Source organism: Mustela erminea, chromosome 4, assembly GCF_009829155.1.
Source record: "Mustela erminea isolate mMusErm1 chromosome 4, mMusErm1.Pri, whole genome shotgun sequence".
Taxonomy (NCBI): Eukaryota; Metazoa; Chordata; class Mammalia; order Carnivora; family Mustelidae; genus Mustela; species Mustela erminea.
In genome coordinates this window covers 20,908,186-20,924,868 of record NC_045617.1, presented here as the reverse complement: position 1 = coordinate 20,924,868, position 16,683 = coordinate 20,908,186, and the positions used below count along the sequence as shown (strand labels likewise).

Sequence of the window (16,683 nt, the reverse complement as noted above, 5' to 3'; positions counted from 1 at the left end):
GCTCTCCCAGCCCCATAGCACGTCTGCAGCGGCTCTGAGTATGTAACTCTGCGCAATCCAGTGGACTCAGTTCTCACCGCAGACTCCTTTGCCCCTCACAGGACTCTTGAGGGAAAGGCCCCTCTGCAGACACCCAAATCACGTGTCCCTGACCCCATTATCAGAATGAAGATTTGAGGTCCACAGGGGGTAAATTCAAGTAATTCATCCCATGAGGATGATTCCCTCTGATAATAAGTATCAGAAAACACTGATTTCTTCCTGGACATGGTACATATTTTATCTATGTGACTGTAAATCCCACGAGTGCAGGAACTAAATTTATTTGCTCATTGTTCTATATCCCCAGCAACCAAAACAGTGCCTAGCTCCAGGAAGCTTTTAATCTGTTTCCTCAGAGTGTGAATGTCTTATTTGTACTTACTTTCCAGGTAGAACAAAATGTCCGGCACAGTTCACACTCACAGACACTGAGCTAAGTGAATCTTAGTTTGAGTCACAAAACAAGGCTATTTTCCTTATGCTAAATCCAAACTTGGGCAAAGCTTCTCCTTCAGAAGCACACACCTGCCTGCCTTCTCTGGGGTCCCGGTCCCTGCCCCTTTGTCTTGGTTTCTGTATGCAACCCTGATGAACAAAAAGTGGCTTTGTGTCACTGAAAGGAAAGCCTTTGCAGAAACGCAAAACAACATTAACCTTTTCCCCTCCGTGGCATTCCACACACCGGCTGACTGTAAACCTGGAGGATCCAGGGAGAAATTTGTTCAAAATTCAGGCCCCCCCCCCAAAAAGTGCCTTCATGTCTTCAAAACCCCCAGACCTGCATTTATTTCCCCCCTGCCAAGAAGCCACTCAAAAATGCCCACGCTGCTCTCCAGGCCCCTCGGGGGCAGCCCTTCCTGCCCTGCTGGCTGGCTGCCTCCCGTGCGTCTGCCCACCCGTGCATGTGGGGACCAGCCGCCGCCAGCCCATCAATAAAACTGGCTTCCACCCACGTCGCCAAGCGCCCCGTGCTGGCGCTTCAGGGACAGGGAATTTTGTTCATTTTGTCTCGGTGCCAAGCTGGCTTTCCTAGGAGTCTCAAGGCCACGCCAACCTGAAAAAAGATCCTCTCTCCCTCTCTGCATTCTCCGAAGATGACCAGAAATAATCATAAAAAACGAACAAAGGGATTACACATTAATCTGCCCTCCCGGTCTCCTCTGACTGCAAAGATAGAATTACAAACCCAGGATTTGCAAGAGACATCAGTTCCTCATTAATCTCCACTATCTTTTTTTTTTTTTTTTTTAAGCTCCTTTCTTAGGCAGGGAATGAGGAGGAGCTACGTTCTTTCTTCACTCAACAGTAACTGAAAAATATGTCCTTAACATTTCAGAAAGCAGATCGCCCATGTGCTATAATATAACCACTAAAGCGTGGAGGTGAAATGGCACGAGTGTCCTTTGCATCAGCATCTGTTGAAATTAATGAATTTAAGGGGGATCATCTAAATCTGTGGCTTCTTTGAGAAGCATGAATCTGACAGTCCAGAAAATTTCCAGAGCCTAAGCCTCTCCGATTTCTTTACTTTACACTTGCTTTCATAGGGCATATTTCGACTGCTCGGATGGGCAGTGCGTGGCCCTGAAACCGCGTTTTGCAAGTGCCTCTGTTCTGTCTGGCCATCTGCGGCTGGGGCCTGCAGGGAGGGCAGGTCCTGGCATTTTCCTGTCAGGTTCACTCCATGGGTCAGTGCTACAGTGTAATCAAAAAGCAGTGGGGGCTCTTCTCCTTCTCTTCCCTGCAAGGGTCTGCAAATTCTCTTTGGGTAAAGCCGTGCCAGAACCCTTGTTCCTCCTGGAGCCACAGCTGCGCGCCCCTACCCAGAGAGCACAGGCTCCACGAACTGGGGTGGGCTGCAGCGCTCGTGCTAGCTGCTGTTTGCACGATTCCCGGCACGCCACACACAGCAGCTGCTTGTCTCCGTGATGCCCAAGGGGCTCCCAGTTCTGCTTTTCCCTGGCTAAATCCCTGTCCAAGTTCCTCAAACTCACGTAGGGCAGAAAGTTGAGGGTGGGGCTTGGAAGGCAAAATGGGAAGAGAGCCTCCAATCCAAGGCCCGCCTCGGCTAGGTCCCGCTCTTACCTGGGTATGGCACTCTTCCTTTGGTGACCAGCTCTGTGAGTAAGATTCCAAAAGACCACACGTCAGACTTGATTGTGAACCTCCCATACAGGGCTGCTTCGGGGGCTGTCCACTTAATGGGGAACTTTGCACCTGCAGAAAGAACACGCAGTGACTCGGCAGGCAGAGAACATGGTCCGGGGTATGGGGCCAGGGGAGGAGCGCTAGGAAGTTCGCAAAGGAGGTGGGGAAGGCGGCAAACAAGAATGGACTTCAGTCGAGCCGCTGTGGGGTCTAGTCTTGGCTTTGGTGCCTTAAGAGAGCTCGTCTAATTTTATTTTTCCCATCAAAAGGTTGATGTTCAAAGCCCCTTAAAGTTCTGGCTTCTAGAACTTGAATCTAGGACCACACCGAATGTCACAGGACTGGTCTGATTGTGGGGCTGGCTTGTGATTTAGGAAACTAATACTACATGGTTTTTCTTTTGCTTTGAAATGATGTCATATTCTAAGTAATACATAGAGTATTATATCACAATGCTACGCTCATGAATTCTTTGGTAGAGAAGACCACAGTGTGCTTTTATGAGGTACACAGAAACCATATCCAACTACCATGCTTCTCCCAAAGTGAAGACAATTTGCTGTAGCCCATGTATTTGTAGAAATGAGCTCTATTTCCCAAGGCCTTCAAAACCCATGGCAGAGAAATGATTTCGCCTCTGGCTACTTCCCTCTACCTTTTCCCTCATCACTGATAGTGGCCATCTTTACTCCTGGGACAGCTTCTTCTGTATTCTATGATCCCTTGCTTACCTGCCTACCTTTCTGCTACCGGTCAGAAGGCGTATTGTTTTAAAGAACAGTCTTGCTTCAGTGACTATCTTATGAGTCTGATCTCTCAAGACCAAGCAACGAATTCGTGGCCAAGTCAGTAGAATCTTTTCTTTGAAACTTCTCAGATCATTAAGAGAATCCTCTCTCTAATTCAAAAGGGAGGGTGGCGTCCACCCTGCTCTTTATAAGGCTAGATGGGTGTACAGGGAATTAAAATTGATTTCAGCAGCCTGTGTGCTCACATATGAAGCTCAGCGATTATAAAGCAGTTCCAGAAATTTCACTGAACAAACTAAAAGAAAAACAAGGAATTTTTATTACTGATGTAAACACAATTATATATTTAAAGCATGTTAATTTTCTTAGGACCTCCTTAAAAAAAAATCATACAAAGGATGATAGAATCAGAAATTTTTGTAGTATCTTCTACGAAAAGTCATAATATGCAAAAGTGGCAAATAATTAAAATCTTTAAATTAGCATGGTTTTAATAACGAGAGGTATGATAAATTATAGTAATTAGATTTTTGTTTTAAACACAGTACATGATAATGTCTTTAGCAAATCTACCCTGGCATTTTCTGGCAATATAATTTTCCTCTCCATCTCTTTTATGCCAGTGTGAAATGAAATTTAAAAATCCTACTATTTCATTATGTGGCATCTCACATTTACACTGGAGCAGAGAAGTTATTCTACAGTTTTCTTTTCCTTGTATGCACAGAGTTATTTTTAATTAGCTGTGTTTCTCAAGCATAATTATTTCTATCTTTTCTTAAGTGCTGCATGATTCTACACAAGGCCTGGTATTCTCTGAACAGTCGTTTTGTTTTTAAAGTTTCTTTCAAAGCGTTCTGCTGTGTGAGAACCTACCCTCAAGCATTCTGTTCACGCAGCTTTGGACTCTGAGCCGCTGGGATTAATGTGATAGATTTTCTTCAGTGTCGAGAACAGACTTTGCCCTGGACCAGACCTCAGCTGGAGTTCTCTTATTTCGGAGAATTAAAGGTATATTAAATTCATTCCTATTTAAACTATCTCTTGAGCCAAATGGCTTGGAAATCTATGTCCATCTCGAAAGCAAAAAGAACTTTCTTTTCTCCCCTGTGCAGACACAAATCCTGTAAATAAAATGATGAGCAAAAGGAGCCTTTCTTCCCACTTTGGAATCATTCAACGTTCATGCAGGGTTGTGTGTGTATGTGTGTGTGTATGTGTGTGTGAGTGTGTGCGTTTCTGAAAAGAAACTGTTCAAAATTTGGATAAAGTCATTTTGGATTTTCTGAGAGAAGACTTCGTAATCTGAGGTTAACAAAATCCCAAACAAATGTCAATATCTCGGCCCGTTGTGCTAGTCAGCTTTATCGTTTTCTCATGACATCATCTGCAACAAGAATTCTAATATGTAAACCTTGAACAAATACATTCAAATGAAGGCTGTAAAAGATCTATGATAGGAAACCATTTGCGGATATGTGCTTTGAGACTTATTAGCAGGAGCTTTCCTAAATAAATTTATTTTGCGTTAGTTTTCTTTCTAAAATAAGCAATATATTGCTTTTCGGTAGAAAAAGAAAGAATGCCTTTGTCCAATTTCTCCTACTTCTTTTCAGCCTTGAAACAGCAGCCACTGTTGACAAAAGAAGCTTCTGTAAAGATAACTCATATTTTCCTTCTCCCGGCAGAAAAAAGGTTAATAAATTAAAGCCGCGATAATCTGTTAATCATTAACTACGGTTTCAACAAAAGAACTGATGGATGTCCTCTCACTCATCTCATTACCTCTACTTCCCCTTGCCTTGGTTTCCTGCCTCCTGGGGGTACAGATGCAGCTTCAAATGGCTTGTGGCGGGGGTGGAGGGTGGGGTGGGGTGGGGCAGTGGGGTCTCTGTCCAGGGCCAGGCAGGTTGCACACTGCAAACCCCCATCTATGAGAACAGCATCCCTGGGGCTGTCCGGAATACCACCTACACATCCACACAGGCGCCCCCGCGGGGGACTGTGCGGGTTCTTGCCTCCAGTGAAGTCAAGACAGCTCAGAAACCTGGAAGGAAGGATCTCCTGGGTGTAAACACTGCCTTTCCTTTGAAAATAAAGTTCTGCCCCCTCATGTTTTTTTGAAGTTATCATGACAGGCAGTGAAAGTCAGGATCAAAGTTGTCTCCTAGGCAGTATGGATTTGTAAAGAAAAGGAGACAGGGTCCAGAGGCCTCTACTACAATGAACTTGGCCCTACTGTGTAACCAGCCGATTTGCAATTCTTGAAATTCTCTGGTTTGGGAGCAGGATTCTGAGGCCAACGCAATTTCCCCTCCTTTGCATCTTATCAGGGGAAACGTAGCCAAACACAGATTATCTGTAGGTAGGATAATCTATGTCACTGGTGCCATGGGCTTTGGAGGACACAGGAACTCAGTGAACTTGTTCAATGTTTGGATGACCCCCCAAATAAAGGGATTTTCATCACTCTAGCATTGATTTCTGACTAAGTTACTTTGATAGTACAGGGTTCTTTGAGGCCAACAGACAGAGGCCGTATGTGATACATATGCATTTAATGCACAGACTTGAAAGCTCTTTCCACTGTTTTCCAGGCAGCGTCTGTAGATTTTGGACTTGCCAGGGGAAAGGCTTTGCAGAAAGCCTGACTTGGTGCTGTCACGGAGACCCAGTCCCTTCATCGCCGTCTGGACTTGCATCATTTACCTTCCTGTAATCCTAGTGAGGGCCAGCAAGACCAAGGCTGAGCCATTTTCTGTAGAGTAAACATGCTGGTCCCCGACGTCTCCATCGTGTTTCTCCAGGTTCCACTGAGAAGTGAACTCAGCTGTCATGAGCTCTGTGTGACATGGGGGAGGGTACTCCAACCGCTCTCCTGACTCCCGTGTCACCTGCGTTTGGTCACCCGATGGGCCCTCCCTCCTGAATTCCTGACCTGTATAATCGAGTCTCTGCTGGGAGGCCTCAAAGGGCCTCAGAGATACAACATCCGAAATTTACCTTCCTCAGAATTCTGCTTCTTTCTCAGCGTTTGTTGCCTTGTAAACTGCCCAGCTGACGCGACCAGAATGCGGAGAATCCTTATCTGGGTGCTGGGTCCAACGGCCCATCCCCATCCCTCACGAGGCAGTGCACGGCCTGCCCAGGGAAGGAGCTCAGTCCACCTTCCCCATGTCGTCTTTGGCCCCCGCTGCTTTATCCCCTCCAGGCTGAGTCCACTTCACCGTGAATGTGTCTGGACACTACCCTCACTCCAGTCCTTCCTCGCCTGTCCCCTGCCTGCACTCCTGCAAGGGCCTCCCGGCTGGGCCCACGTGCACAGTCTGGTCCCTCCTCCCTACTGCTCCAGCCGCTTCCTGTTACTGCCCCCCCACCCCCATCCCATTGCCCTTCTGGATTGTTCCCACCTGCTGCAGGGCCATAGGGCAGGCTGTTCCCTTTGCTGAAGTCCCTACCCCACAGCTAACTCCTGCTCCTTTGCTCTTAGCCTAAATGTTATATGCATGGGCAGCCTTCGCTTGATCATTAGGACCGGGGCTCGTCCCTAGCGCTGTGCCCCAGAGCCTCTGGTTCTTTGGGGCCACTACTATTCAAGGGCAGATGAATATATCAGTCGTTTGAAGCATGCCTCTCTCAAGAGACAGAGACTGTCCTCGAGGGGCAGGAGCATGTCTTTCTGGACGGCCACCTTATCTCCAGTTCCGAGACCAGTGCCCGGTGCACAGAAGAAACCAGAGAAAGCTGTGTTGAATGACAGAGGAACTGGACAGCTGCTTTGCCCTTCCAGGCAGAACCACCACAGCCCCTCAGGAGGCTTGTTATTAGTTCCCTGCTCTCCAGCGGGTCCTCTCCTTGTCCTCAGTGACCAGTGTCACCGTCTGCCACCATCTGGATGCCCTCATAAGGCTCAGCAGTGCCGACTGTAGTAGAAGAACATCTGTCACACATGCTACTTAGAAACACCGGGAAAACCCTGTGTTTTTCCTGTCAAATGAAGTGTGGAGTGAATCCGAGGTGGAAGGAGCCCCAGACTTTGCTAGGTGAGGAGTGGGGGGCCTAGATCCCTAGAGCAGTAGCTGGGGGTGGGGGGGCTTATCTCAGCAGAAAACCTAAGTAGTCAGAGGCCTGGGGAGTGTTCACAGCAAAACAAAGTGGAAAATCCTTTTCTGAATAGAACGAGATGAAACAGGTAACTGGAGGCCAAGCACTCACGCCTCCCCCCACGCCACCCCCAGGCCCCATCTTTCTCCGGTAGAATAAGGTTAACAGTCCTCCAGGCTATGGGAGGGAGAAGAGAGGGCCGTGACTATATCCAGTTGTCAACATTTGCCCACACAGCAGCATCAAGCCCCCACTACCCTGGCTGGTTTTGTTCTCTGTCGTTTCCTACCGTCAGTTTTTCTGGGTTTTCCCCTCGTGCCTGGCCCCATACCTGGTGCTAGGGACGCAGCAGTGAGCGCAACCCCTGGCTCTCATGGAGCTCGCAGCTCAGACTGGGATGGAGAGAAAGCAGATGAGGGGCCGTTATACATGCCAGGCAGTGACAGATGCTATAAAGAAGAATGAAATGGGCTACAAGGACAGATTTTTATGGGGCTTTGCAAGCCCCACTAGAGTCTTTGGATCGTATCCTAAGTGTGATGGGAAGCCACTGGGGCTTGTGAGCAGAACAGGATGACATCCCACCTCATTCTTTCTCCTTGTCTTTCAAGTGTGGAAGATGACATATTGTTACCTTGAGAACGATTTATGATGAGAAAGAACATGTGAAGCATTTTGACTTTTCAACACTCTTGAGAAGCATCATGACATTTCAAGACCCATGGGTGACTCTTAGCAACGAGCATTGGGTAGATTATGCTTCTGTTGTCACTCCTGACGTCATGTTTGTTTAACTCGTGGACCTAGTCACATTTGTGCTATTTTAGCACACTGTTCAGTATGAATAATACTAATAATCTCAGTAACAAAGGAGTAAAACTTAGCATACTCTAACACTTTGCAAAGCTCAAGCATTTCTATTGGAAATGAATTAATTATCTTCGCTGAGTTTATTCTTCCCTGACGTCCTTCCTTCCTTTCCAGACTTTCTTGTGTCTCTGCTTTAGCCTCTTCTCCATCCTTCACTTGATAATTGCGAGCGTCTGAGAGGCTCCAGTGCTGGGACACTCTCCTCTCTACTTACTCCCCTGGGAGATACCCCCTCTCTCAGGACTACCCCTGCCTACCATCTCCCTGTGAATAGGCCTGGAAACACAGCACAGACTCTGTTTCTCCTCCGGAAGTCCCAGTTCTTGATTTGCCTTTAGGGTGTCCCACCCTTTTTTCAAATGTGGCAAGTATGAATCTAAATTCATTATTTTACTAAGTCATCTTACTATGAATAAGACATTATGAAGGAGATTCTTGTACTAGGTGGAAAATGTTACAAAACGACAGATGACTTAAATGACTAAATGACTTAATGACTTGAATATTTTAGGATGCAAATGGAGTACTTTTTTTTTAAATATCCCTTTTCTGGGGGTCAGATCATCATTCTGCCAGGTTTCAAAGTGGGGAAATCTGGCTGGAACTTCTCCCTCTCCTCAAACCTCCAAGCTCCAAGCTAATCCACCATCAAGGTTTCTTTTCTCCCTCTCTCTCTTTTTTTAAGTAATCTCTGTGCCCAAAGTGGGGCTCAAGTTCATGACCCTGAGATCAAGAGTTACATGCTCTACTGACTGAGCAGGCCAGGTGCCCCATATCACCAAGGCTTCCTGTTTCTCTCTTTGACATGTCTCTCCCATTTGCCCTTTCTTGTTTAAGCTCTTTGCTGAAACTTGGCTTGGGTCCTTGTCCCCCTGATCAGTCCTCCTGTCTCGGTTCCTGGATTGTGCCCTGCCTTTGGCTCACTGTCCTTCCAACAGGTCACTTAAACCTCAGTTCCCCAATGCTCCCCTCACCAACTGCACAGTGGGCCCCCCACTGCCTCAAGGCAAAATCCCCGGCCTGGTTTTCACACCTACGTATCTAATCAGTTCAGCTCTTGCAACCCCAAACACATCTCCTCTGCTTTGCTTTTCCAGAACCTGTACCCTGCCCTTGGTGTAGCCAGACCTGCTTCTTCTTAGCTTGTTCTAAACATCTTCTTTCCTCACCTGCTCAGCGGAAGCCTACTCATCTCAAGTCCACCTTCCTCACAAAGTCATCTGTGATTACCTCAGCCTTCATTAATCCCTCCAATGCACTCGGAGCCAATCTTACAAACCATAGTTTAACGCTCGACAGTAGTAGCCATAACAATAGCTACGTACAGACTGAGCGCTTGCTCAGTGTCAGGCATTATGCTAAGTACTTTCCACGCAGGAGGCAGATGTCAGTAATAGCCCTGTCCTCCACATGAGAACAGTGAACACAGAGAGGGAAAATGATAGGCCAAAGAACATGTGGCAATGGTGGAACTGGGATTTGAACCAAGAGCTTCAACGCCATATCCCTTGCTGCTGTGCCCAGTCCCCGACATGTCTTTCTGCTAGTTCTGCTGGCGTTATTTTTTATCTTCTTAAGTAGAATGTACATCCTTCGAGGTTGGAGACCATGTTCTGTACTTCTCTTCCTTGACAGTACCTTGCCTAAGGCTGCTTAAAGCAAATCTTTAACTGGCTAATGGCAATTTGTCCTAGCCATTTGTCCAACGCTGCGATGGCCAAACTCTCTTCCTTTACACAGATTTAATCAAACCAGAAGAAGGAAAGAGTGAACACACAGCAGTGTAATGAACTAATAATTGTTTTCACTGTTAGTGTAATAGGAATAAAATCATCGCTACCATACTCTGGGGTGGTCTGACAGAATGCTCTTGGTTTTTAAGTGAAAACAGGAAGACCAGTTAAATTCATTAAGTCAGGACGGTTCATCCCAACCCCCAGGATCCATTCCAGTTAATGGAGGTCCTATATCCCTAATGGCCAGGCAAGCTGTTTTCTTTGCTTCAAGTGGAAACAGTTCTCATCTGATTTGGTTACTCACCACACTTTATGCATCTTCATGCATTAAGATGATGGCAGTGGCGTGGGAGATAGTCAAATGAAAATGGCTGAGACTTCCACTCCCACATCTACCTCCTGCACTGTGCATGTGAGGTGGCCAGGAATCAAAGAGAAAATGCTCTTAAGTGACAGTGCAAAGGGGCCCACCCCCGGGCTGCGCTGCTGAGGGCTCATTTGTGATGGCCGTTGACGAAAGGAGCTCTCCGAGCCAGCGGATCTGGGCTTGCACGTTCGATTTGCTGGATGGCCACTTAAAACCTCCCCCAGCCTCAGTCTCCGTGTCTGTAAACTGAGATGATGATACCCTCATGAGCTTGTGTTGAGAATTATAAATAATGTAAGGGGTTCAGCACAGCCTCTGGCACCTTGTGACAGCTGCATAAATGCCAAGCATTATTCTATTTGGACGGTAACACAAAGGCACTGAGTTGAGTCAGGTTAGCCAAGGCTCTCCAAACTTTGAGAGCGGGAAAGAGCATGAAGAAAACCCAGCGAGCTCATCCCTCAATTACTGACAGCTTACGGAGCATCCTGTTAGCCCCAGGCACAGGGGGAGGGCCTCCTGAGAAAACCAAGCGTGGGTGCACTTCCTGCCATAAGCCTTTCCAGGCAGCTGGAGAGACAGAGCTCACAGGCAAACCCAACGGACAGCTAAATAGATGGCGGCATTGATTTTAGAAAAAAAAGGGGCTCAGGAGAGAGGAAAAGAGAACATGCACAGGGAGTAAGGGCTCTGGATAGAGGTGGCCAAACTGAAATGCTGCAGTGTGACCCTGTAGTTCTCCTGGGAGGGGCTTGGCTGGAGGCCAGGACAGGCCTGGGAGGTGCGGGGTAGGGAGGGAAGGGGGGGGTGGGTAGCCAGTTCACATCATTGGGGGTGGGGCCAGCTCACGTTATTGGCTCCTGGAGAGCTGGGCTGTCAAACCTTTTTTTCCTCCCCTGTGACCAGGCCAATTCCATAGTCCTGTCTCAGAAACCATCCCCTCTGGCAAAAAAACTGGGCCAAGGTGGAGGAGGCAAAGCCAGCGTGGAATAAAAGCAGCCAAATCCTTCCTACAGAGACTACAGTGGTGCCCTGATAGCATTTTCAAGGGGGGGGGGGAAGGCATTCGCCTCAATAAAAGACGCTGTTTTTCTGAATTAAAGATCCATCCAGGGTCCCCTTTAATTAGAAAGCCACAAACTCTGCAAATTATTACATCCAAAATTAAATAATGTGCAGTGCTTTGACTTTCAAGTTACCCTGTGGAATAAAGGGAAAGAAATCACACACCAGGCCAACAACAGGAAGCTGACTGCATTGGCTGGGAGGGGTGACAAGGCAGGACCGGGAAGGGATATCCTGGAGAAGCGGCAAAATCAAAGCTGACCTGCCCTGGAACTCTGTGGTGATTCAAACAAAACAATGATTTCAAACCCAATAAAACCACGCAAAGCAAAAACCCAGATTTTTCACACTAGGCCAAAGGAATGACTTTCGTATTTCCCAAACATGTCTGGAGTAAGACAACTGTGTGTTTTCCAGTTGTTCCTGGTGACGCATTCTGTTGAAATTTCTACTTTTAAGTTCGTAAGATTTTAGCACCATGTTTTAAGAGTAAAAGTAAAGGGGAGGTACAGGGCACAATGAAGTCACGGGATGTTTCATCTGAAATGTATCATGGAGAGCCGGGATCTGAGGAGGAGGGGAGGAGGCCATGAGGAGGAGGGGGAGTGCTGTCCCATCGGGGAAGTGGGTGGAGGAAGAACAAATTCGGCCAAGGAAGAGAAGAACCAAGGGCCAGAGGCAGGGCCTGGACACACTACACAGGCAAGAGCCGATGAGCGGATGCAGATCCAAAGTCTGGCATGGCCGACTCCCTGGCAGGGATGCTCAGGCTGAGAGCGGTGAAGAAAGTCACAAGGGAGGCCCAGAATGGAGGACCAGGTGGAGAAGGGGGCAAGGTCCACCGGTGGGTATTGAACACCGAATCAGAACACCCAGCCGCCAGGGAGAACGGGGGATGAGACTGCAGCCAGGGCACGAGGCCCGACATCCTGGAGCTGAGGAAGGGCAGGCAGGAGGTGAACAGGGAAGGGCAGCGCAGTCTCGTGGCGGAAAAGAACAGAAAGCCAGCTGGGACACTTCTGCAATCCGTGGGGGAGCCAGCAGGTGAGGGGAGGCTGCTCTGGCAGCTTGTCTCTCCACCACCCTTCCCAATGGTGGCCACTGGCAACCCAAGAGAACTCTCCCCGGCAGCATTAAGGACCAGAATGCACTAGCATCTCCTGAAATCATGGGTATTGGTCCCTTTCCTTTCAGGAAGGAAATCAAAGAACGACCCTGACGACTTTGCTTATAGACTGCACTGTGGGAGGTTTAAGTGGTTCTCTTGGGTGGAAGTGGGTAAAGGAGGAATCTCGCTAGCTATTCTGGAACTATTCCAGAACCAAGGACCCTTTCAGCTTTCCAAGAGCCAAAAGAGAAGCAAAATCAGAGTAAAGAATCTGATTCACAGTCCCAGTCGGATGGACACTACCTTTGCGGACATTCATCCAGAATAACAGACAAGAAAGCGGTGTGTCGGGCTTTCTAGCCGTGTGGATACTGCTGTTCAGGGTGGTGGGAACTCAGACCTAAATAGTAAATGGGTGTCTGGGGATGCAGCTTAACACAAATTATTCCAGGAATCCAGCTGCCCTCAGAAGGAGCAGCAGGCCTGGTTCAGTCTGACATCATGCCGCAAAGCATGCTGGGCGGAAAGGACAAGCACTAGGGTTGGGGAACTGCGAGGGAACAGCTGGTGATCATATTGAGGCTTTGGTGGGAGTCAGCAAGAAATCAAAGGAAGAGAGGATATGCAGAAGACAATAACCACGTTGGGGCTGCTTTTTCCAACTGCCCCCACACACTGCCTGTGCCACGGGGAGACCGGCCTGATGTTGCTGTGTGCCTGCCTTCAGCTGCAAGAAATGGAGGCTTCCAAATGTGGGGCAGTTTTCATCAGCACTGCCTGCCCCTGATTATCCAGATGATGCAAATGAAGGAGTTCCTCCTGCCAGCAGAGCAAGATGAGGAAGCCAAGTGACAGTTTTGATGTTTGATGGCAGTCTGCAGTTCCTATTTACACACTTTAAAATCACAGAGGGTGACCATCTGCTTCCTTCTTGCTGATTACTAAGAAACATGGGAGGCACAGACCAAGGACATGCTCTTGACCATTCAGAAACAACTGCCAAATTGCTCTGCCCAAGACAGCACAAAGGAGAAAGACACCCACGCAGAGCAGAGCACGTGACTGCCCAGTGCAGATAAAGAGGAAAGCTATTCAGAGGAGCAGGCTGTCAGGGATCAGGGCTTACAGCGGTCCCATCTGTTTCCCCCAGGCTGTCAGGGTGTGGAAGGAGTGAGTCCACCTCCTTCCTGTAGTTCTAATCTTAAAAGAGAGTCTGGGGTAGGCAGGGGTGAGGTAGTCTCTTTCTTTTCACTGTGATCTCTGGCTTTCCGCGTGTTCTTTCTGTGCGGAAAATGGATGGTGTGCACAATTCATCTCGCTTTCCCGGGCAGAATGACCCACCCTCCCTGGCGGTCAACGGGGGCCCCCACAGCTCCAGGGTGGCTCGGCAGATAAACAAAGCATCCCTTTGGAAAGGCCACGGAAGCCCAGCCCGGGGCGGGAAGCCGCAGAATATCAATGAAGGTGCTTTTCTGCCTAGTGATGGAAGCGTACCAAACTGGGGACCGGGGAGGCCGGATCAGAACCAGGCTCGGTTCTGGCATACACCCCACGAGCTCAGCGGGAGGACTGGCTTCCACCGGGCTGAGGGCAGGACATTCTGCCCCCACCACGGAGGTTCCCCAGGCTCTCACCAGACAGTCCCTCGGGGCAGACTGTAAACTCTGGGGGCCGGAGGGTCAGTCCAAACAAACAAGTTTCCTGCTCTGTACTTAAAACAATGGCTGCTTTGGAAAGGGTTTGCTTTTCGTCAAAGGATGGTTTGCTTCTTTAGTATGGGAAGAATTAGATGAAGTCCAATGATTAAAAGGGTTTCCCTCCTACCTCCCCTTCCCTGACATTTGCCGTTCAGGTCACAGCACACTGTGTGGGAATTGCAATGCTGTTGTTGACAGAGAACAAGAAACGCATGTGCCGACAGGGGCAGAGGGAGGGCATCTCAGGGCGAGATCAGCCTTGATGTGCCACCGGATTACAGAGGCCTTGGATGAGGCTGATTAATAATTCTGCAGAAGCCCTTGAGCTGGAAAGCTGGCGTTCTGAGTCTGATAATCCCCAGTCATTGTAATACAAAGGAAGGACAGAAATTGAATTCACAGTTCTGAATTGCTGAAATTCAGAATTTGAAAGAAACAGGGATAGCTTCTTCCTGACTGTGTTTGTCAACCTAGCTGCCTCCTTGTTTGTGTTAAATGGCTACTGTGCTTTTTGAATCCAAAATCTGATTATATTTAATTAGTACAGGCATCTGGGATTTCTAATACACAAAGAGTTATTAAAGTAACAAATCTTTCTAAAATATGTTCACCATGAAAGAATGTGTTAATTTATGCAGTAACAATTTTTTAACATGAAATAATTAACATGAAAACTGCAACAATTATGAATTCTTCGCAGTCTAATTTATACGTGAATTTTCCTCCAGATACTAATCTATTCAACCTAAATCTGCAATACTGGGAGTGTTTGAACAGACGCATTTTTCTTCTTCTATTTAATACACAAGCCTAAACTCACAGTAGGTCTTATATAAAGTCACGGAGGCCCGGTTTCTACACACATTCCCAAGATCCAAAGATTAAATTGCCTTGACATTTACTTCCCCAACAACAAGCCGGTCATTAACTTAGACCTTAAAAAAAAAAAAGCCAACCAACACACAGAGCTACTCTTATGTTCCTGTCTTTGTGATGATTCAGATCAGGAGAGGAGAGGGTTAAATAGGCAAATTGGCAGGTGACCTGGCTGGGAGCTGTCAGGGACAGACCAAGGGGCATGTGTGTGTGTGTGTGTGTGTAAGCGTGTATGGGAGGGGCAAGGAGAAGGAGGGACGTCGTGTGAGACACACACAAACAGCTTGATCAACCCACTGGATCAGTAGTAGTGGTATTACTATCACTGCTACTATGACTATACAGCTATCAGTTCAGCATTTGCTGTGTATTAAGTGCTTTACAGACATTCCCAGGAAAGCCATCCAACAGTTCTGTGATGTAGATAACTATTACTATCCCTGTTGTCGGAGGAGGGAAGGAAGGCTCAGAGAGGTTAAGAAACTTGTCCAGAGTTTATAGCTAATTAGCAGCGATGCTAAGATTCACACCAAGATCATCAGATTTCATGTGTCTTAACCAATTCTTAACCAATCCAGAGAGAGAGAGAGAGAGAGTGTGTGTGTGTGTGTGTGTGTGTGTGCGTGCGTGTGCATGCGTGTGTAGGAAAGTGGGGTCTGGCTATCCAGAACGATGTGACACTAAGTGCTACCGGGAGCAGTGGGAAGGAGTGATGAACACCAACAGCTTCTTCTCTGACCTTCCCAACCACCTGAAAGGTGACCAATACCAACCCTCGTCCAAGGGTGAGAAAGCTGAGGCTCCCAGAGGTGAGAGATTCTGCAAAGTCCATGAGCAGGAAGTGGCAGAGCCAGGATTTGAGCCCAGACCTCCTAGCTCCAAAGCTCCTGTGCTTCCCATTACCCCAAAGACAGTCTCACTGTGTGCAGGGGGTGCTGCTGTAGCAAACCGTCCTTATGATATCCGATGCCCGGAGAGGGCTGTGCCCAGTGCCCAGGGCGCAGGAGAGCACGCCTGGGAAGAGTGAGTAGATGTGACAGTGATTTGGGCTGTTTTCACTGCCGTAAACAGATACCTGTTAAACACCTACTAGGTGCTCTGTGCTGATCTTCAGGCCAAATGCTCTAGAGAAGCAGCGAGACTGGGTCCACAGACACTTGGGAGAATTGCTCCAACAGTGCACGTGTGTGTGTGCACTGTGTGTGTGTGTGCTCGCGCATGTGTGTGCACGACCATCGGGCACTGCTGGGAATGCCCCACCAGACGCCCAGCTGGCAGAAGAAAATAAGGAAAAGCGACAGAGGCGGCCTGGAGGCAGGGGCGGTTCTCAGCAGGGAAGGCCAAGTGCAAGAAAAAGGAAAGTCTGCTGGCATCTCTGGTTGGCTGTGTCAGGTTGGAGGGGCCCTCGGGGCAGGCAGGCAATACAGAGCCGTGGCTGCGCAGACAAACTGACTGCCCAAACGGTCCTGCCCAGAAAATCAACTAGTTTTGTTTTTTTTCCTCTTTGGAAAGACTGACTCTTCTTTACTGATTAGCTGGCCTTTTTTTTTTTTTTTTAAAAAACATTTTGTTTTTAGGTAAGAAAGATACTTTTCAAGGACAATATACATCAAACACAAAAACTTTAGGTCCATAGGAATGGTTTTTATATTCCACAACCCTCAAAGAGATTTTACAGACGGCTCGTGTAGTCCTGCACTAATTATGTGAGGTAATTATTTTCATGTCTCCATTTCCCAGATGCTATAACTGAGGCTCACAAAGGTCAAGCGATTGGTAAGTGATACAGTTAGTTTGAACCCAGGCCTTGTAACTTCGACTCCTAGGCTGCGCAGTCTCACTGGTCCCGTCCGCAGCCTGGAGGGAGGTACACCGCCAGCAAACAACACAGTAACCCCGTACTAGACCTTTAAAGATATGC

General features: G+C 47.9%; 1 protein-coding gene across 9 annotated transcripts in view; it reads right to left on the bottom strand.

The window, feature by feature from the left end:
- FYN (FYN proto-oncogene, Src family tyrosine kinase) overlaps positions 1-16,683 on the bottom strand; it is a 207,592-nt gene that overhangs the window by 9,948 nt on the left and 180,961 nt on the right. For all 9 annotated transcript variants that reach the window (XM_032337998.1, XM_032337997.1, XM_032338005.1 and 6 more), the window contains one exon: positions 2,128-2,259. In XM_032337998.1, the coding sequence (XP_032193889.1) occupies positions 2,128-2,259 (132 nt within the window). The remainder of the gene's footprint in view (positions 1-2,127; positions 2,260-16,683) is intronic.